Genomic DNA, 24,169 nt, shown 5'->3' with positions numbered 1-24,169 from the left:
TTTATACCTTATAGGATAGGACGAGATAATTAAAATATTTTCTAAAATTACTTAAAATTACTAAAATGTTCGCAAAAATAATTAATTTTTAAAATTTTTCATTTGTTAAAAAAATAATTTAGAATCTGAAAATTTTAAATTTTGAATTTTTGAAATGATTCTGAACTGAAAGTATTCGATTCTGAGAAATGTGTTAAAAAAAACATTTTGTCAGTCAAGAATAATTCTATATTTTGTTCATAAATTTAATAAGCACTTTTTCCTCACTTTTACTGAATACTCAAGAAAACAATAGATTTCATCACTACCAAATATTTCGAAAAAAAAATATCTCGTTGTTCAATTATATACCAAGCTGATGCCGCTTGTTTTATAAATGACAACAATAAATCTGAGATTCCCAGAAAACGAAACCAAATTTTGTTCTAAATTATTGCAGCCACCTAAGCAACAAAAAAAAAGAATCCTTCCTATACAAACAAAGAAGAAGCCAAACAAAGGGATGCCGCTTTTAATGTTCTGCAACCGTGCCCACAACCTGTTGTTACGTACTCTGAAAAGCTGAAAATGAAAACTCAAAATCTAGTTTGGTTTTCACTTAGTCTTAATTAATCACATAAGACTCCATTTCAACCATAACGTGCATCGTTTCGTCATTGTTTTTGATCAAAAATAACTCCTCCCCTTTTCAACAAAAAATTAGTCACTCATCAACCAATCCGAGGATGGTTTTCATTTTCCTCCAAATTGATTATCTAATTCTATGTGTGCTATAAATCTATCTGACACGCTTCAAACTAAGGCAAACTGTGTGATTTCGACTGGTGCTTCAGAACTGTAATTGTGTGCAATTTATCGCTGTACTTACTCTCGGCCCATTGGGACTTACTTACGGATAGCTTTGGAATTTATGTTCATGTGACTTTTAAAAAAAAATTGTGATTTTTCTCAACTTTGACTTACTCAGGATATATTGACAAAATATATAACTGTAAGTATATAGTTCTTTCTTCAACTATTAATTTAACAAATCTGAGCTTAATTGATAAAAATATATTATTACAAGTAAATAAAATTAAAATGCACAGCAATATTAAAATTTTGATCTAGGCAATGTTGTAACGCTACATTGAAGAGAGCAAATATCTAAAGTTCTTATTATACAATAATTTAATAAAATTAAACTGTTCTTAAAAAGTTATTACACAATGTTAAGTTTTTATCCCCTGAAAAAAAATTGCCAATATTTTGATGATTTGCAATAAAATAAAAACTGTGCCCAAGTATACATATAACATAAGATTCGCCACATTTTAATCTGAAATGAAACTAAATTTAAATCAAAATCATGCTTTTAAAACGAAAAGTGAATTCAGAATAATGTATTAAGTGTATGTTGAAATCGCTTTAACATAGGTTCGCGTGTGTTTTATCTCTAACTCAAATTTATTATGTATTGGAAACAATGCATTAAAAAGATATGATTTTTTTTTTAAAAATAGAAATATCATGACACAAAATTCTGTTTTCAACGTACATTTTACAATATTTTCTAGCTATCATAGTAGAACCACATAGTAATAAAAAGATTAATCTAATGAAAATTAGTACTGATAAATCCTATATTCAAGCAATAAAAAATTGGCATAACATAAAAATTTTAACACACTACATGAGTAAAACTTAGACCAAAACAATACAGAAACCTTAAATTGATGAGAGGAAACTGCATTAATAAATTAAATATCTTCTATCTTGCTTTTAAACTCTTAACCTAAATATTTTTTTAGTCTTTTGCTCCTCTGGAAATTATCTAACACATCTAATAAATTCAAAAGGCCAAACAAAGCATTCTTACATACATCTAATAAATTCAAAATACAAAACAATAATTAAGCTTACGTTTGAAATAAAATTAAAAGAGCAGCAGAATTTGTTCAATAATATCAAAATAATCATTAATCTGAAACGAAATCAAGAACACAGAATTATCAATTAGAAGAATGTATTAATTAATTTAATAACTGAATTTACTATATTTTATTTTCAACTTTAAACTTATTATGTGTTATAAACAAGCAGAAAATAAATGGATAATGTAGAAAGAAATCTTACATAAATCCAAAAACTACACTATATTTCATTTTACAATGTTCTAACCATATTGCATTTTAAACTATTTTTTGAATATCATAACTTTTTAATTGTTCTAAGTAATGTAAAAACAACGTAGTTTAATCAAAAATTTATTTTAAAGAATACGATCATAAATTCAATCAAAAAAGTTAATAAAAAAGTTAATTAATCAGCTTTTAAAATAACTAGCGCAATGTAAAAAGTTTGTACTCAAATCCTGCGACTTGAAAAGTAATTTATATTAAAACAAATAAGCTGGATTTGAAAATTGTAAATGAAATGTCTAAGTTAGCGGTTTAGGACAAATTTTTAAAATACTGAAATCTTTCAGAGAGACAACAAATGTAAATTTAAAAATTATACTGGTTTTTAATATATATAAATTTTTTTTTGAGTTATTTAAAAAAAAATTTAAATATTGTGTTTCTCTTTATATGGTACACGATTAAAAGCAGGAAAATCTAAAGCATATAAGTGCCAAAGGGAAACAAATAAATAGTTTTAATACGTTTTAGAACCCCAATTCCATTCCCAATCAAAATTATAGGTTTCACTATATATTACTATATATTCCCTATAAATTCACTATATATTCACTATTATTATAGGTTAGTTCACTATAAGAATCGGTTCATGCAAAAGTAGTCATGTATTTTGCATCAACTTAGGAGAATCAAATCAATTTCTTGGAAACCTTTATCAATGCCTCCCGAACACGAAATTCCTTCTCAATTTCCTATCAATCAAATTTTTTAACATTTTCTTATGAATGAATTCATAGTAATTTCCTAGGAATGAAAACTTGAACACTAGATTACTTCCGTTTTTTTTTATTTTCTAAATGTGGAAAGTTTTATTATATTTGTTTAAAATTTAGGTTTTCTTAATGTTTTACAAATTAAGTGTAAGAGTATGCATTTTATAATCAAATCATGACGCTGAGATACCCAAAATGAAAAATTAAGCTCTTAAACCAAATAATGCTTAAATTTTCTAAGACGCAACTCGTAGTCTATTTTTTATCTATCAAACAGTGTTTTTTTTTTCAAATATAGATTAAAATTATTTTTCTAATCAAATTGGCATAAAATTAATACAATTTATTTATATTAAATGAAAGGAAAAATAATAGTTTACTTTTAAAAATATCTCAAAGTTTTTATTTCTCGCTCTTTTTTTAAGAAAAAAATGAAATGAAAAAATTCTTGTTTGAATTTTGTTGAATGTCTTGAAAATGCTGAAAATAAAGATAACTAAAAATACCACAAGCACAAATATCCCAACAATGTCCCAAATGTCCCAAATACCACAAACACAAGTTAAATAACGAAAGAATTTACATTAAATGATTTTCAGAGTGCAATGTGAAATAAATTTTCATAGAGTAAATTTTCAACTAATAATACTCAAAGTCCTTATTCAAAATATCATTAGTAAATTTACGTCATTAATGTATTTTTAAAATCTTATTTATTTAGTTACATAAATCTAAAAATAATCCTTTTTTTTAATTTTATTATGATTGATACTTCACAAATTTATTTAAGAAGATATTAAACATGCCTATATTTTTTTTAAAAAAATACCCAATTTAATCTCTCGCCGGGAATTGACCAAGCCAAATTTAAACGAAATTAAGTCGATAAGTAAGAGAATTGAATAAAGTTACTTTTTTGAGCTAATTATTTTAGAAAACTCGAAGTAAATTTACTTAATGTTCTCTTATTTTGCAATGGTTTTTATTATTTCACTAGAGCACAATATTCTTACTTGAACTTGACTCTCATATTTTTTATATTTTTTTATACTGATGTTTACATCAAAAGTAAATTTGTCTCCTAGTATACAGGCATTATAATTAAAAACCAAGTTCAAATACGAAATTAGGAATTTATTTTAATTCGCCTTATTAATCAGTTTTAAATGTAAAATCAATGAATGATACTGTTTAATTTTCAAAAGAGCCTACGAATTATAAAAATATTTGATACATAAACTCCAAACTCTTAGGATAAAACTTCATCAATTATGTCTTCTTTTACTTATTTAGTCTTGTAAATTCGCTTTGATTATATTATCATTGAAATTCGTTTAAACTTAATTTTTCATCACTATTCATTTTGAAAGTAGCAATGATNCTTAATTGATAAAAATATATTATTACAAGTAAATAAAATTAAAATACACAGCAATATTAAAATTTTGATCTAGGCAATGTAGTAACGCTACATTGAAGAGAGCAAATATCTAAAGTACTTATTATACAATAATTTAATAAAATTAAACTGTTCTTAAAAAGTTATTACACAGTGTTAAGTTTTTATCCCCTGAAAAAAAATTGCCAATATTTTGATGATTTGCAATAAAATAAAAACTGTGCTCAAGTATACATATAACATCAGATTCGCCACATTTTAATGCTATTTTATATTTAAAATGAAACTAAATTTAAATCAAAATCATGCATTTAAAATGAAAAGTGAATTCAGAATAATAAATTAAGTGTATGTTGAAATCGATTTAACGTAGGTTCGCGTGTGTTTTATCTCTAACTCAATTTTATTATGTATTGGAAACAATGCATTAAAAAGATATGATTTTTTTTAAAAAATAGAAATATCATGAAAGAAAATTCTGTCTTCAACGTACATTTTGCAATACTTTCTAACTATCATAGTAGAATCACATATTAATAAAAATATTAATTTAATAAAGACTAGTACTGATAAATCCTATATTCAAGCAATAAAAAATTGGCATAACATAAAAATTTTAACACACTACATGCGTAAAATTTTGACCAAAACAGTACAGAAACCTTAAATTGATGAGAGGATTTGATGAGAGGATAAATTAAATATCTTCTATCTTGCTTTTAAACTTTTAACCTAAATATTTTTTTTAGTCTTTTGCTCCTCTGGAAATTATCTAATGACTTGCGTATATCTAATAAATTCAAAATGCAAAACGAAAATTAAGCTTATGCTTAAAATAAATTTAAAAGAGCACCAAAATTTGTTCAATAATATGAAAATCATTAATCTACAGCGAAAACAAGAACACAGAATTATTAATTAAAAGAATGCAATAATTAGTTTAATAATTAAATTTGCTAAATTTTTATTTCAATTTATCTCAATAAATTTTTATTTATGTTGATAGTGTAGAAAGAAATCTTACTTAAATCCAAAAACTGCACCATATTTCATTTTACAATATTCTAACCATATTGTATTTTAAACTATTTTTTGAATATCATAACTTTTTAATTGTTCTAAATAATGCAAAAAGAAAGTAGTTTAATCAAAAATTTATTTTAAAGAATAAGATTATAAATTCAGTTAATTATTAACCAGATTTTAAAATAACTAGAGCAATGTAAAAACATTTTACTCAAATCTTACGATTTAAAAAGTAATTTATATTAAAACAACTAAGCTGGATTTGAAAATTGCAAATTAAATGTCTAAGTTAATGGTTTAGGAGAATTTTTTAAAATACTGAAATATTTCGGAGAGACTACAAATGTAAATTTAAAAATTATTCTGAGATTATAAATATATATAAATTTTTATTGGAGTTTTTTTAAAAAAAGTTTTAAATATTGTGTTACTCTATATATGGCACACGATTAAAAACAAGAAAATCTAAAGCATATAAGCGTCAAAGGAAAACAAATAAATAGGTTTAATACGTTTTGAACCCCACTCCCATTGCCAATCAAAATTATTGATTTCACTATATATTACTATATATTCCCTATAAATTCCCTATAAATTCACTATATATTCGCTGTTATTACAGGTTAGTTCACTATAAGAATCGGAGCACGCAAAAGTAGTCATGTATTTTGCACCAACTTAGGAGAATCAAATCAATTTCTTGGAAACCTTTATCAATGCCTCCTAAACACGAAATCTTTATCAATTTCCTATCAATCAAATTTTTTTACATTTTCTTATGAATGAATTCTTAGTAATTTCCTAGGAATGAAAGTTTGGACACTGGATTACTTCCATTTCGTTTGTTTTCTAAATATGGAAATTTTTTATAACATTTATTTAAAATGTAAGTTTCCTTATTGATTTAAAAATTTAGTATAAGAGTATTTATTTTATAATCAGATCATGAAGCTGCGATACCCAAAATGAGAAATTAAACTCTTCAACCAAATTTCTAAGATACAATACGTAGTCTATTTTTTATATATCAAACATTATCTACTTTTTTTCAAATATAGATCAAAATTATTTTTTTTAATCAAATTGGTATAGAATTAATGAAATTTATTTATATTAAATAAAAGAGAAATTAATAGTTTACTTTTAAAATTATCTTAAAGTTTTTATCTCTTGTTTTTTTTAAAGAAAAAATGAATTTTTTTTGCTTCAATATTGCTGTAATGTCTTGAAAATGCTTAAAATAAAGAGAAATTTAAAAAATGTCCCAAATACCACAAACATAAGCGAAGTATAGAAAGAATTTGTATTAAATGATTTTCAGAGAGCTATATAAAATAATATTTCATGGAGTATGAATTTTAAAATATCAAAACTAAAAGTCCTTAGTCAAAATATCATTAGTAAATTTATATCATTAAGGTGTTTTTAAAATCTCATTTACTTAGTTACATAAATCTAAAAATAACCCATTTTTTTATTTTATTATGATTGATACTTCACAAATTTATTTAAGAAGATATTAAACATTTCTATATTTTTTTAAAAAAATATAACTAATTTAATCTTTCGCCGGGAATTGACCAAGCCAAATTTAAACAAAATTAAGTCGATAAGTATGAGAATTGAATAAATGTATTTTTTTGTGCTAATTATTTTAGAAAACTAGGAGTAAATTTAATTAATGTTCTCTTATTTTGCAATGGTTTTTATTATTTCACTAGAACACAATATTCTTACTATCAAAAATATTCTTATTTTTAAATTGACTTTCATATTTTATTTATTTTTTTATACTGATGTTTACATCAAAAGGAAATTTGTCTCCTAGTATACAGGCATTATAATTAAAAACCACGTTCTAATACGAAATTATAAATTGAATTTAATTCGCCCTATTAATCAATTTTAAATGTGAAATCAATGAATGATACTGTTTAATTTTCAAAAGAGCCTACGAATTATAAAAATATTTGATGATTAAACCATAAACTCCAAACTCTCAGGATAAAACTTCATCAATTATGTCATCTTTTACTTATTTAGTCTTGTAAATTCGTTTTGATTATATTATCATTGAAATTAGTCTAAATTTAATTTTTCATCACTATTCATTTTGAAAGTAGCAATGATTTTTATATTATTATTCTAATAAATAAAAAAAAGGTTTTTTTCAGGTATTTTTAACTGAATAAATCGTGTTATACATGAATACTTTACCAATTCAGCGCAGGCAAAATTAGTGATACACTGTAAAAAATCTTTGGTCAAATTATGGTGAAAAGTACCCGCATTCAGGAAGCCGATACTTTTTACCATAAAATCTATTTTTACCTGAACATATTAAGATAAAAAAAATTGATATACCATAATCTACGTAAAATCACTGAATCACTCTAATTACATAAATAGTAATGTAAAAAAAATAGGATATAATATTTAATGGTAAAAGAGATTTTACTGTTCATGAGCCCAAAGTGCAGGTACTTAATACCGTATTTTTAGTCAAAATTTTTTACAGTATAATTAATTCTTTATTTATTTTTTTTCAAATAAAACAATTTTTTTTCAATCTACAAAATAAAACTAAATAATAAATTGCTTAGTTAAAAATCTCAAGTTAAAAATCGAACACACACTAAGCAGTGCTGAATTTCTCATAATTATAATGATTCCATTACACTGATATCAAGAAGCATTATAAAATCTAAATATATTGTGTTCGTTAAAAATTAACCGTAATTTTAATTCTCCATTAATATAGGAAGAAGTGAATAGTACAAAAGAGAGTCGTATTAATATAATGTCATCTTATATTGCATTCAGTTCAAAAAATATCCTCTTTAGATATTAGCAAGTAAGCGAATAAAATTATGCAATTATTTCACTAAACATAAAATACATTTTCTTAAGGAAAATTAATTACGTGAATAGTTAATATTTTTGCGATTAAATTATAGGAATGATAAGGATATGATTAAAATGATAATCGTAGGCATTTGGTATATTTTTATTAACATTATTTATAGTAGTTTGACATTATTTCCAGGAATTTTCTAATAACGTGCTAATGAAATGTCAGTGAATGTGCTGTAGAAATCGCTACGAGGTGAAATATTTGTTGAATTTATGTTGAAAGAACTACTTTCCTTTCAGTGCAGATCATTTTCTTGTACATATAATATAATAAGTTTAATGTAAAATTATACAATGATTTGGCAGGGAAATCGCACTTTAAAAATTACATATTCAGTTTAGAAATGGAGACTATGGAGCTCCAAAGTAAGAAGCAATTGTTCTTTATTCTGATACACACATGGCTGTTATCTTTGGTAAAACAGATTTATAACAATGCGGATGATAAATTGAGAATGCAGATAGGAATGTGAAATTGAAAGGAGATGGACCCCCGACGGTGCCCATCCTTCCAGTTTCAAATCGTAAAGAATGTTTGAAGTTTTAGACGCTATAAAACACTTCTCCAAGAATGAATAAGTAATCTGTGATTCGGCTATTGTTTATTGCTACAGTCACTTTTCTTAGCTTTAAAAATTCAAAATGTCTTGAAGAATAAAGGAAATATTAATTTAATTTTTAATTTATGGGAAATACGTTATAACTATTTTTACAGAACATATTTCTTTTTAGCATGCCAATTCATATGCAGCCAACTATCTGAAAAAAAGTAAGCTTAAGAATTTAAAATCCTGTTAGTTAAATCAAACGTTAAAGCAATGTCATGGCGCATTTTTATGTAACTATTAAGCAAACAATTTTACGCAATTATGGAAATGCGCATTTCATGAAACAATAGAAAGATTTTTAAATAAAACCCATATTTACTAACTTATTCAACTCAGGTTAAGAAAAATTTGATAATGTTTGAAAAATTTCACATTTGTTATAAAATTAGACAATTTATTTCCAATGGTAGTAGTTTTTTTTTTTCTTTTAGCGAATTTCAATTACATAATTTTACTTTTAAAGGTATAATACATTGCATTATTTTCAAGTGTAGTTAAGGTTCAGAATTTTATTTAAATTTAAAATTTTGTAAAAGTTTCCATTTTATCTATATTTGCAGCTAAGTTTCCGAATTCTTATTTCTTCGTAATATTTTTTTTCTCGAGTATATTCATTAATTTATTTTGTATGGGTAATACTCTAATCTTTTTAGAGAAGTAATTCATATTATTTGTCATGCTTCTTATTTTTATTTTTTTAACGAGGATGCTCATCAATTTAGTGTGTATACGTAATTCTTTTTTCTTTCTTTTTAGACCTTCAATTTATAGCATTCTTTAAATTGAACATGGTATCCAAACCTTTCCCTAGTCATCCATATTCCTTACTTGCATTCTGGTTGGTTATTTTTCAAATTTCGAAAAGCGCTGTAGCAACAACCGCTACTCCTGTACCTGTCTTCCAAGTCACGCCACCATCAGATGGCACACTTTCAGTCACTTCTAAGCCGGCTCTTTATCGTGACACCAGTCATTACGACAGTTCTAAAAACAGTGCTGAGAGATATATGGCATCTTGGAACTCTACAACTATTCTAAGAGAAAACAATGTACGTTCCAAACCCCCATCGAGTTCCGAGATTGGAAGCAGAGAGATTGACCATGGGGATTTTCTAAATGGGAACTATCACGTAGTTCGTGGATCCACACATAAAGAGGATTCAAAAGGTATGTTATTAATGAATAGGGTCAACACTTAGTTTTTATAATTGAATATTGTACAAATAATACGATTGTTTTTCTTGTCAAAGTAAACTGTCTGTGTTGAAGACTATAGTATCAACTTTTTTTTTCCGTGCGTTTGTTATGAATTAAATTGAGCAAACTAAATTGCATATAAATAGCACTAAATCGTAAACATTACACCATTATATTTAAGATTCCAACATAATTTAATGCAAACTATCATCAAGAAAAAAATGGTAAACAAAATGTATGGTAAAATTGTATGATTTTATGGTAAACAAAAAAGAACTGAATTTTATAATTTTAACTACAATATACTAAACTTAATAAAACTGTTCAATTTAATATTTAATTTTATAAAACATTTTAAAGATGATGTTTATTTCTGGGGATCTGTAGTAATTTATATTTCCCCTGTACTGAGAATTTGTACATTGAGAATCAACTTGATCTTTGTCTGCAGGTAATAGTTCTTCTTAAGCCTCGAGTGCCTTAAACTTCTAGAAGTTTTTCTTGTAAAAATCCAATATCAATTCCTAAAGTAAACCTTTAGCCCAATGACTATGTCATTCTTATGAGCTGAGCCCCCTTCAACAATGTAAAAACAATAAACATACCGAAACACTTTTTGTAGAACAAAGAAACGGTTATGGCCAAAAGAAAATTTTTTTGCAACAAATTCATATGACAAAACATAAATTAAACCAACCAGCGTAGCGGTTCTGTTATTAGTTTAAAAATCTTCAGACAAATAGCAATGCAAAAATAACCTAATAAATCAAAAGAAAAAAAATTGGAAATCACTCCAAAGACACTCAATCAATGAAAATTACATTAAAATAGTTTCTAACTATCCGCATCTGCCACAATCACGCATCGTAATCGGGAAACTAAATTTGTATGCATTAAAACTCAAAATAAACAACTAAAAAATGGACTTACTGAGTCATGTATCGAAAAACGCTTTAACTAAAACTAAGAACTCTAGGAGGAAACGTTTATGCATGAATTTGCAGCAAAAATTTTTCTTTCTATCTAAGCTGCTTTCTTGTTACAAATTTACTGAAATCATCAGTCTAATTTAGGTAAAAATGCTTGCTGGCCGACAGTTATAGCTCTTACAGTGCTTGCTGGCTCCAGAAGGTTTTAAAATTTTCACGTATTAACAGAGAACCTCTCTAACAGATAAATTTCTTCCGTGTGCTTTACACTCCACTTGACAAGTAAAATATAATTTTTCTTTTTTTTTATGTATGTATACTTCCCGTTTACGCAGTGTTGATTTAATTTAAAAGTTAACCGGAAAGAGAGGAATCTCACTCACTGTGATTTTTCGCGTTTACTTCTTTTCAGAAAGTGAAAGAAGTAGTGAAGAACTTCGGGAACGAGAAGGGTCTGCTTTCATCCCAAAAGGAAGCAGAATTCCGACGTCAAATCATGTTGATTCCAATGAGAATGAGCTCATTGAACAGCCTAAACCTGTATACCCTCCTATACCGGGTGCTGGATACATACCTCCTGCAACAGCAAATGATCAATCAGCACCAGTAATTCTTGGATTCCAACACGAAAGAGACGTACCACGAGTTGAATGTAAGTTTCTGTAACAAGTCTCATTGACTGATGCTCATATAATTCTTAAAAAACTAAAAAAATTTCTTCCAATAATTTGTTAGAGCAAATATTTCATAATATTCGCCAATTTTTTTAAGCATTATAATTGAGTACTTGAATGGACAAAACTGAGCTTCAGAAACTTGAAAATTTAATCTAATATTTTTAAAACTGTAAAAATAAGACAGATGATCAATAATTTGAAAAGCGGGAAAGGCCAATTGCATGGCTATATATATATATATATATATTTTTAATTANTGGCCCTTAAATGGGGGTGACCAAAAAATAAAATGAGGAAATCAAAATTTATGTAGAAAAAAACTGTTTATTAACATTTTAAGTTTTTATACATGTTTAAAAAAATTTTCAATTGAAGTTTGTTTACTTTTTACAATTTTTTCGCAAACAATTTTAGTTTCTAATGATTCCTTAACTCTATAAAACAAATTAGTTAAATTCGCATCATTTATTAATGCCTTGGATTGGGATATCAGTTTAATTACTTCTATTAGCGTTTCTTGGTTTGATAAATATGGCACGGGGGACTCATGGGACGGGGGAAAAAATGGCCTTTATTGGAGGTAGTCAGGAAAATGTGGCCCTCTAATGGGAGGAAAATTAACATTATGTCTATGGGGAAAATTTTCGTTCCTCAAAATATTGGCCCTTAATAGAGGTGGCCCTTAAGTAGAGGTGGCCTTTAGGAGAAGTTTCACTGTATTAGTATTTCCTATTTCTATTTGTAGATGCCCGTATACTTGATACATTTTAAAATATAGTGCAAAGTACAATATCTAGTGACCATCAATCTTCAAGTAAATATTAAACATTTGGTTAATAGACATCGGAAAGACATCATAATCATCCTCAATAGACATTGAGAAAAGCTATTGATTCATCATTTGATAGCTTATAAATAAAACTAAAAAGACATCGAACAGAATTCGATTTGATGTTTCAAAAAACGATATTAATAACAATATGAATAAATAATAATTAAAATAAATTATATTTTTAATAAATGCAATAATGCATTTGCCATTAACAGTTTTTAAACTTTTAATGTTTATTCTAAACTTTTCTTTATATGATTCACAAGTAAAGCGAGGGATATTGATTTCGAAAGATAAGTCTAAATGTAGAAAAATCCTCTTTTATGTGTTATGTGCTTTTACTTTTGTTTGTCTTACTTTTAAAATATGATATTTCACTTTAATATGCTACTCTAAAGGCTGCCTTATATTTTTTCCTTTTACAGTTTTCTCTCTCCTACAATACGTCTTTACGTCTTTAAAGCTCACTAGGGGAATATTTCTTAACTATATTGTTTTGAGCCGTGATGGCTTAGGAGATAGAGATTTCCCCTCCCAATGAGATGAACCGGGTTTGAATCCCAAAGATGGCTGGTCGATATGAATTCCGCATCTAGCTTGCACCGACCACAGCACTAACGTAAAATATACTTAGTGGTAGACGGATCATAGGTTAGAGTTCCCCTTCCGTCAGTCTAACCGTGAGAGGCTTTCGTGATTTTCCTCTCCGTGTAACGCAAAGGCGTGTTAGTTCCATCAAAAAGTCCTCCCCGAGGGTAAATTTCCCCCAATACTTGATCCAAGAGTTCCCTTGTCTTCTGGATTGAGTTCAAAATTACCAGGCTACGGAGTTGAACATTAAAAATCGTGTAAACCCCAAAAAATGGGTCGGCTGTCTTTTAGATTGGTCGGTTTTCCATAAACCTAAAAATTAACTTTGCGAAAAAAGCATTAGCTATTTACTGAATAAACAATATAAATTTTGCTTAGAAAATATATAAAGACACCATCCAATTAATAGATACAACAAATGTAAGCTATTCGGCACATGTACAGCAATTTTATGTACCTATGTTTCAATATTTCATTTTCAACAATCTACTTTCAATTAAAAATTTCACCAATTAAAAAAAATTTTGTGAGTTTTTTTAATAAGTTTCTTTTTTTCCGATGCATTCTCTAGATGTAACAGCTGATTGCTTTAGCAATTATATGAAAATTACTATACAATTCAATGGATCATTTGATGGTTTGGTCTACAGCACTGGATATGCTCATGACAATGATTGCGTCTACGTCAATGGATCAGGTCATGATAGATACGAATTTTCAATTCGATTGAACAGATGTGGTACTTTGGGTAGACCAGAATTTGAACCCTCATCAAACGAAGTTCCGGTAAGACATGTTTTATCATTAATTGGCTTTATAAATATTCATAAATAAACATTTCGAGTTGAACATGATTCATGTATTATAATTCTTATAATGTTCGTTTTTTTTTATTTTTTTACTTTTTATTTTATTAATTAACGAATTTATTTACCTAATTCAAATAGAACGCAGTGTTATAAATGATCAGCATATTTCTGATGTAACTTAATGAGACATTTTCATTATTATACAATGTTCAAGGACATTTATCGTAAGAAATAAATATTTTTTATTAAATGTATGTGCATGTAAACTATATACTTCGTTAACTTATCAGTACATTCTTTATCTGCATTCCCAACTAATTTTTTATACAACTGTATAATTTTAATATTTTCTTGGTATTACTATAGTTAATTCAGGGACAAAATTTCAAAATCTAGAATTAGAAACTGACAACCAAAATGCGCCATTTTATGGAATAGTTTGCTTAAAAAATCCTGTTCTATTTTTTTACTATAAAGTAATAATTAATTTTAAAATTTTTTTAATAAATACATAATATTGTCAACATGAAATTGTCTAGACTATCTTTGGAAATAAATATTCTCAAATCATAACTAAAATATATTCTTTCCGATATTAAATTATAGATAAACTCTAGTAAAATGTCAGGTTATATGGGGAAATATTGTAACATTAATAAATAGCTATAAAGTGTTGAATTATTTATGTTTTATGTAGAAGAGAGTTTATTTCAATAACAATACATGCACAATATAATCTTGTTGTAGGACCGAAATCATTTTATGTGGAACACAATCACTGTTCAATACAATCCAGAAATTGAAGAAGATTGGGATGAGCATTTTCAAGTGACTTGCGAATATGGTTATGAATTCCGAAGAACTGTTACCTTTCCAGTCGTTGGCGTAGAGTAAGAACACTTTTCTCACTTACGTATGGTTTCAGATAAACAACAAATTCTCTAAATTAAATAATGTAAGAAAATGCTCACATTGGGAGTCTAAGACTAATATAAAAGCGAGTAAAAAACGAAACCCAATCGAAATCCAATGAATCGCAACTGAAGAAGCATGATTGAGAACACCAAAAACTATTTTATTGCCAGGGGAAACAGAAAAGTTGAATGGTATTTGTTACAAACACTTCCGAGATAGAGGAGGCAATTTAAACTCATTCCGCCAGTGATTCTGCAGATTTCGATTGCATTTTCGTTCCTTCCTCACTTGAATAATAATAACTCCCGGCCTCGAACGTACATAGTCTTTATTTCATTTATGAAAATGATTTTAAAAATATATAAAAGATGGCAATTATGAAACATTCTGTAGGCAAATTTGAAATGTTGAAAATTAGCTCAAACTCATTAACATTTGGGATTAAAATTAATATTTAAAAGGAAAAAGAACTTTATAGAAATCTGATTAATAATTAATGAGGTCTATTACAGTAAAAATGGGATTAAAACCAACGAAAATATTTTTCCAAATAAAAATGAAAGAGTTTAGCTAATAATAGCGTTTCGTCGCTTTTTTGCTTCCTCGAAGAAATGAAATGGTATTAATTAATTTTCCCTACTTTCTCCCTGATTTATCTCGACGTACATTTTAAATTTAAATATTACTTTTAAAAGCTACATCTGTATACTTTTAACCCATTTAACAAGGATAACAAAAAATACATACATTAAAGACGGTCATAGCGAAACAACCTGAATAATTTGTAAATAGTTATACTGCTCATCTCAAGCGATTTTAATCCTGTATTAATAAGATTATAATTAATATTATGAAAAATAATTATAATATATAAATATTTAATTAAAATATACAATTACATATTGTTTATATTTAATTTTCAAATAAATTTAAAGTAAGTATGTAAATGAATTGTTGTAACCAAGTGTGTTTAAAAAAACATTTGATAATAAAAAGTGTGATAAATGATAAGGCTCACAATTGAAAATATTGAGAAATGCGTGAAAATTACAAAACATTGTAAGTCCTTAATTAACATATTAGTCCTTAGTAACACTTAAAACATTTAAAACTTTAAACTACCCTCAATAAACTACTGCCAATAACTGAAAAGTACGCTCTTAGAACTTTCATATTCTACAATTAAACTTACAAGACTATTTACAAAAGTGAAAATTGTTCAAAGATTAATCTCCACACTTATGTACACTTTATTTGTAACTTTATTTTTTAAAACATTTTTGAGACTTCAAAGCTAGGAGCTTAACATATTTTACACATTCTGAAGTATGTCTTATAACACTTTTGCATTAAAACACTTTTGCATTAAAACTGACATTTGCTGTTTTTCTCCTTACATCAATTACTACTTTTAGTTACATTTTTAACATATTTGTAAGTTGTAAATGGAAAAGGTGGATCCTTTAAGTTATTATAACAAACTCCTTCTTATTTAGAAAAAATACAGCTAGTCCATATTTAGTTACTCTCTCACCCCCTCAATGCTACATGGAAGTTCGAACTGGCTTTGGACCATCTGGAGGCCGCCTAACTGGACCTGTAACTGTTGGTGATCCATTGACCCTTATGATTCATATGGAAAGTGATAGCAGTGAGTACAAACTTTAAGAATCAAAGCATTCTAATTGTCATAATTCAAGTTTTTAATACTTAATTTAAATATTTGTAATAATCACTTACGCAAAAGTGTTCTTATAACTCTGTGGTTAGAGCAAACGAATTTCACGCTAAATATGTAGCTTCGAATACGGTTCCTGTCTTTTAAATAATATTTTCGTTATTTTCTTTCTATACAAGCTGTATGCAGATACTTATGATAACTTTGCGCAGCTAAGCAAATTAGCTTTACACATTCTTATGTTCCTAAAATTTTCTAGAACAGAGGATGTTCCGAACATAAAGCTGGGAAATTATTCAGCTGAGTTGCTGTATGCGAAACTAACTTACAGCTGCGTCGTTGTATACGAAACTCTCTTGCTTAAATCTTTAAAGCGATAGAATTTTAATTCCAACGTGAAAATATTGGTGCTGATAATATTGGAAAATATTATCTGCTTTAGTATTAATTTCTGGGGGGGAAAACGCATTTGATTGATGAAACAGCTACTTGTCTTTTGATTAGTAAAAAAGCTGAGAAAAAGTTTAATAATCTATTTTCGCTAATAAGTTTGGAATTCCAAAATTGACTGTTGGCCACATATTAAAAAAGTGGAAGGATGGAAAAAGTGTTCACGATCTTTTAAGGTCAAGAGCCCCCAAGAAAAATTGCTCAACGTCAAGACGCGTTAATCCAAAGAAAGTCGTTTGCATATCCCAAACAAGAACGTTAATTAAATATGCAAGGAGATGACCACCGAACATGGACTAAGAGTGCGCAAACCGTATGACATCGTCTAAATGTATCTGAAATGTTCCTGAAAAAATCCTCACATCCGCACAAAAAATAGGATGATCCGATTGAAATTTGCAAAAGAGCACGAAGCATGGACAACTAAAGAATGAAAGAAGATCCTTTGGAGTGATGAATCCAAATTCAATTGTTTGGAAGTGATGGCCTACGTTTTATTCGTCAACCAAAACGGCCAACAGTGGAGCACAGAACTAGAGGCCACCTGTGAAACACAGAAACGGATCAGTAATGGCCTGGGGAGCCTTCCATCATAACTCATACACATCGATGAGACTGTGTATCAATGTGTTTATAAAAACATTTTAGAAGTTCACATGCTACCAAAAAAGATGCCTCGCGGATGGATGTTTCAGTCAAATAATGATCCTAAGCACACGTGCAAAATTGTGACAACTTGGTTTATAGCAAAGAAGGCTAAGACTTTAAACTGTATCCCATTACCTGAATCTAATAGAACACCTTTGGGAATTCATTGGAATAAAAGGCGGGGCATGAAAGCATTCTTTAAAGGCAGGGTTCCTTTTGGATCTTCAATCGGAATGAGCGAAAATTCCTAAGTCCACTCTGGAAGGCCCTGTTAATTCGATGCCCAAGTGGTGTGCCTCAGTCATCAAAGCAGAAGTATATGCAACAAAGTGTTAAAAATGTGCTATATCTTCTTACCTCAAAATGATTCATCTCAGTAAAAGTTTAGAAAGACAGAATCGCCTCAATACTTCAGATTTAAATTTTTTTTTTTCAATTCTCATTTGATGTTTATCAAATTAAAAATTTTCAAATTTATTTTTATTTTCATGCAGAAAAATTAGAGCAGAAAAGCATATCGTCTCAAAACTTTTGTATGTAACTAATGTATACTAATATTGATACCAAGATACATACTGTAGGTGCTGTGGAAATCGGTTTACGGCCCGAGAAAGTGATAAATTCTGGAGAAAATTGTTGATGATGGTAATTTGCCAAATGATACTGAATAAAGATAATTATTATTTTGATGGAATGAACTTATGAAAACATATATTGCTTAATCTAATAACGTAAAGCCACCGTGAAGAAAAACAAATAATGAGGAATAAAAAATGGAATTGTTTCAACTTAAATAATTGTGTCGTTATACGTCTACAGTTTTATGTATGATTTCTTAGCACTGATCAATATCGATTTATTGATTATTTACTTTTTTTCAACCTGTACAAACAACGGAAATTCAGCTAGAACTATTATAAATATTTACTATATTATTAAAAATTTGTTACATTATATAGTGATTTCTCGTAATTACTAAACTGTCCAGTAAATACAATAATATTATCTTATTTCTAATTTTCTTCAAACGAATCTTCCTAACTGATTATTTTTCCTTGATGTAATGATTGTGTTATAATTAAACCCAGTTACGTGTCTTATTACCACTGAGTTTTAGAACATTATCGATCCGATTAAGAAAGGGTGTATAATAATTTGATAAAATTGCTAAACTGATAAATATTGCCAACATTTTCTTATCTGAACTTATGATTTTGTTTAGTATATAATGTATATATTAGTATATAATGATTTTGTTTAGTATTATAATAACCAATTAACACATATATGCAACACTTTATCACATTAACATTAATCATGACTGACATTTTAATTATTTTTATTCATAAACTTATAGCTGAATTTGATGTGGCTGTCAGTAGTTGCTATGCCCATAATGGCGCCAAGAAAAAACTGCAGCTTATCGATGCTAATGGGTAAAGAAAATAATCAAGCATTAAGTACATATTTAAACAGTTAAAGTGCATTAAAAAAACTCACACTTATTCTTACAGGTGCATTCTCAAAGAACAGCTAATGAGTCCTTTTCGTGGAGTGCGCAGTGCTGGTGGAACAAATCATGTTGCACTCTATGCATATTTTAAGGCTTTTCGTTTTACAAGCAGTCCAGCACTCTATTTAGAATGTGATGTTCATATGTGCCATGGAACGTGCCCGGTAAGTTACTGCAAAACACTCCGTTAATAATCCCTTACATTATGTTCTGATGCAATATTCCTGCTATAAAAAAGTTCTTCTTCTTCACAAGCACAACAGTCTCTTACAGGCACCTCTACTACACGCTCCTTCCAGCGTCTTCTACCTGCAGTGAAACTTCTATTTTTAATTTTCAAAGTCTTCATATTTCTTAATGCCATCCAACCATCTTAGTTAGCTCAAAATGATCCTGGTTTTTTTAAAAATATTTAATTCTTAGATGGATTATTTTCTGAGCTTCTCAAAATATGAGGTCTGCTACGACTACTAATTTGTGTAATTTTTGGTAGTCTAAAAAGCTTGTACAGTTCAAAGTAGTATTTAGTTCTCCGTCGTTTAGTCTTCTGCACTGAATCCAAAGATTGCTTTGAGAAAATTCTCTCAAACATGTCCAGTGAGTATTGTGTGTCTTTATTTAAGGTCAGTAATTCACTTGCATAAAGCAAACCAAATCCTATCGGTCAGTATCTTATTTTGAAGAAAAAAAATTGCGATTGATGAGATTAGATTACAATCGTTAGAGAGGAAACTGACTAATAATTAATTACTTTTTTTTTGTTTCTCAAACTTGTTTAAGCCTATTATCATCTAATTTTATCATCGTTACATCTTAAATTTTTATCGACATAAATTATACTAGAGCTCCTACAATAAGATTGGCATCTAATATTTCATGTGTTTAGTTTAATCATATTTATATTCTTCCACAATTTTTCACTCTATATTATAATAATTGATGTCCTTTCTTAAAAATAATACATTTAGTATGTCATACCTTAAAACAGTGTTTCCTAAACTTATGACTTTTGTGTACCCTTTCTAATATTTTCGTAACGCGGTGTACCACTAATAAGAAAATGAATGTATTTTTTACTATAAAAAAATTGCACAAAAGTTAAAAATCAGAACTGGCTGTTAACACCACTAATTATTAACTGTTAACTCTGCAAAAAGTAGCCAAAAGAAAAATACATAATCTTAAATTTCCATACCTAGCTTTGTTTTCAAATAAAGTTTTTTGAAATTTTCGTTTGGTGCAAGATATCTCGCATAAGAGCGCGTGCCCCCTCTGAACTGTTCTAGTACCCCCCTGGGGGTATGCGCACCACACTTAGAGAAACACTGCTCTATATTATAATAATCGAAGTCCTTTCTTAAAAGCAATACATTTAGTATGTTATACTTTAAAGTAAAATATTTTTAGCAAATGACAAGCCTACATTTTAATTTATACCATTAAGCAAAAACGTGTAGCTTAAATTGTGTATATGTTACTGTGAATGGCAGAAATTGGTGGTTGTTGACTTCCACCGGTGAATGTTAACAATCACATAGTCGTTTTGGTTAATATGATATTTTTTTAAAGGTTCGGTGCCACTGTCCAGTATACATTTGTCCGACACTCCGAACACTGCTGCTTCTTCAAATCTATCCTCGGCAGATATTAAAATATTGAATAAATATAATAATATCAACGAATAAATATAGCTAGTAGGCTGCGCCCCCTGCTCACTAACGCTCGCCAACCCCCGAAAATTGCTACGTAATTTTATATGGTTTGCTTTGCAAACCAAGCTCGCTTCGCTCGCTACTAACTTAGGTACGTTGCAAATGCACAAAATTCTAAGAATTCAAAACAATCATTCAAATCCATGTAACAACTTTTTTTAAAAAAAAAATTACATCTNATTCGCCGGTGAAAGTCGATCGACATTCTCTTGATTTCGGTCTTTCACTGAAACATATATACTGTAAAATTGTGCATTGTGTTGAAAACGTATACTGCTTAAATAGTATAATTCATTTACTATTTCTAAATTTTCTTGTTGTTTTTCCCCCCAAATAAATAAAGGCTCAACGATGTCACTGGAAAAATCTTGCAAAACGATCAGCTGATTTACAATTTGACAACGACAATTCTTCTTTAACATCTGAAAACGTAAGTTTATTCCAAGCTTTGCAAGTGCTACAGGAATCGTCGGAGGCGTCTGAATTAGGAAAACCTAAAGCTGGTAAGTTGTAATGAGAGACTTCGAATTTCTAAAATTTATGAATTAAAATGAATTAAGTATATCCTTAATTCTTCAAAACATTTAAAACCCTTCCGGCTTGTTGCATCATTCAACAAATTATTTTGGAACATTTCACTCTAATGTAAAGCATTTTAAACATTTTAAATGCACAATATCGTAGCCTCTAATTGCATCATTCAGAAATTGTATTATTTGTTCCGTTACAAAATGAATTATCAATCTCTGATGAATCGTTATTTAGTTCATCAGAGCAAGTAAGGATAAAAATAATGGAAAGTTGATTTATCTAATGAAACTGAAATATGTTCTCCTTTAGTATTTAAAGAATCGCTCTATCCTCAAGTAAAATCATTTCTGGAGATTTTGTCTCTCTTTTGACCTCGGTGATGATTCGTTTAAATTTTACAGCATTTTTGTTCATTATTTAAATATGAATTTGTGATTTGTAGTTTACACACTTTCGAAATATATGGTATTTTGGTGGAAATGGGATAAGAATTGCGTTGAGGCTGCCTATGCTACCTAAACAATCTGATACTCAGAAATGATATTCAATACGTAATTCCCTATTGAAAAATGCACCTTTTCTTAAGATATACTTCAGGTTGTCATTCTTTAATTATTTTTCATTCATAAAGTGCATTTCATGTTTTATTTTGAAAATAAACTCGATGATTATTTTTTCTTCTAGATGAAGTACAAAGTAGTACTATGTGCTTACCTGTGCTAGCATTAACAGCTGTAACAACTGCTTTCTTAGCCTGCTTGCTGCTCTCTACTGTTATGTGCATCCTGCTATGTCTGAGAATGAGGCGAATGAAAGAAGTAGGTAGTGTATCAGATTTGAACACTTACATGGGGAATCCCTACCTACACAAGCAGCCCTCTAGGAAAAGATTATAGATCTTTTTACACTGTCGGTGGCTACAGTGACTTAAACTACAGTGAGCTGCAAATATAGATGAGCTATTTACTTTTTAATGATGCAGCTTACAATTTTGAATGTTGTAGCATTTATGAAATTCTGCGATCCAAGAAAAAACAGGAATAATTGCATAACTTTTTATATTACGTGATTCGGTAAAATCCCAATGAAAAACAATCAAAAATTTTCTATTGTAATCTATTTTTTGTACCTGTACTGATTTCTTGTATCCCTAAAAAGTTAAGCGTAGTTTGATAGTTAGTAATTTGCTTCAGATGTATGCTTGGTATTAAAATTTCCCTGAATATACAAAGCTTTTTTTAAACTAATTTAGCTTAGAAATTTGAATTCGAAAGCATTCAATATATTCTGAATCATGGAGATTGACATTCATAAATCTTTTTTTATATACTGTAGTTAGTTTAACTCATTTTATATCAATGAACAATACGAACAGCAAATTTTATTAACTAATAAAATTGGAGGCTATGACATTTATGTCATTCTTTGTGACAATAAAAAGGGATACTATAACGTTCACATCAACAAAAATGTAAATAGATTAATGATATTGTTGAAAATTTTTGAGGAAATGTTTTGCATAAAGCTCAAAGAATAAACGTTAAAAGAATCTTATCACCTAGATATGATGTCATAATCTTTGACGATAAGGTGATTATCAGGAAATTACTTATTAGATATATCGATTATTTTTAAGAAATTTCCATCAAAGCAGATTTAATCTGCTATAGTTACTTGACATGAAGCAGTAAGTCATGAATTTTGCAGTTTAACGATATTTCGAGCTAATTAAATTTTTACAATAAAATTATTTAATACATACATAACTTATCTGATGACAATATTTCTTAATATTATATGCAATAAATCCATTAAAGTCCTGTTAGATATAGCATTTCATTTCATATTAAATTAATTTGTTGTGTTTCTATTAAGAAAGATATGCATTGTTTAAAATTTAATTTATTATAACAATATAACTGCTGATAATTTATTATAACAATATAACTGCAATATATTTGCTGAACTAAGGAGGAATGTATATAAATATATCTAGATTTACACTGGAGAACTCAAAAAAGATGTCTATAGATAAGCTAATGCGTATATATTCCGTATCTGTAATTATAAAATACATTAAAAATGCTCGCATAGTTTTACATTTATTCCTTAATTTATGAAGATGCAAACAACAAATAATTATTTCTTTATAAAATATTGAAAACAATATTGAATTACTCTTGTGACGCAGATTGGTATTTTTTTCTTCTTTTTTTTTTAGTTGCCGAAAAACATTGCGTTAAAAAAGCATGTCTCATAAACTATTTATATCATGTCGTATTTATTATATTTATTTATTTTCTTCACTTTTGTACAAAACATCGACTATTAATCAGTATAAAGTTTTCTCCGTAAATAGAAATTTCTCAATCTCCATCTTATCTTTGAGAAAATTGTTTATAAATTTGATATTTTGTATCATAATTTTATTTGATAAAATAAAAAAAAAACATTATGATGTTTTTTGTTGTTTTATTGATATCTATAAATTAAAAAAGTTGAAAAATTATGAAAGGCTAGATTACTTTCTACGTATGAACTAATACCTGACTGTATTTATACAGTGTTCAATAAAACTTAGTACTGTATGTTTATTCATTGTATCTTGATTTATCATTTAATAATAAAAATAGATTGTAAACATCAACAAAAAATGGCAAAATATCTAATAATAAGTTGTTGTTCTTTTTTTTTCAATTTAGTGACAAATATATTTAAAAAGTTAATTTTTAAACTCAAATGTTATTTTATGTTTTCATAATGGTATAAAGAAAATTATTCAAAGAAAGTATATGTAGACAAATATATATATTAAGTACTAAGTTTTGAAATGTCATAAGAATATAAA

At 27.9% G+C, this 24,169-nt stretch overlaps 1 protein-coding gene across 1 annotated transcript; it reads left to right on the top strand.

Moving 5' to 3' along the window:
* The first annotated feature begins 622 nt into the window (after nt 1-622).
* LOC107450935 (cuticlin-5-like) lies at nt 623-24,008 on the top strand. Its single transcript, XM_016066878.3, has 10 exons — nt 623-991; nt 9,596-10,006; nt 11,378-11,617; nt 13,637-13,851; nt 14,622-14,764; nt 16,286-16,440; nt 18,923-19,001; nt 19,080-19,242; nt 21,134-21,293; nt 22,006-24,008. The coding sequence occupies exons 2-10, from the start codon at nt 9,628-9,630 to the stop codon at nt 22,215-22,217; spliced, it is 1,746 nt and encodes a 581-aa protein (XP_015922364.1). The 5' UTR covers nt 623-991; nt 9,596-9,627; the 3' UTR covers nt 22,218-24,008.
* The last annotated feature ends 161 nt before the right edge of the window (nt 24,009-24,169 follow it).

Source organism: Parasteatoda tepidariorum, chromosome 7 (assembly GCF_043381705.1).
Source record: "Parasteatoda tepidariorum isolate YZ-2023 chromosome 7, CAS_Ptep_4.0, whole genome shotgun sequence".
Classification (NCBI taxonomy): Eukaryota; Metazoa; Arthropoda; class Arachnida; order Araneae; family Theridiidae; genus Parasteatoda; species Parasteatoda tepidariorum.
Note: the sequence above shows the minus strand (reverse complement) of the source record. Positions and strands in the feature narration are given on the sequence as shown.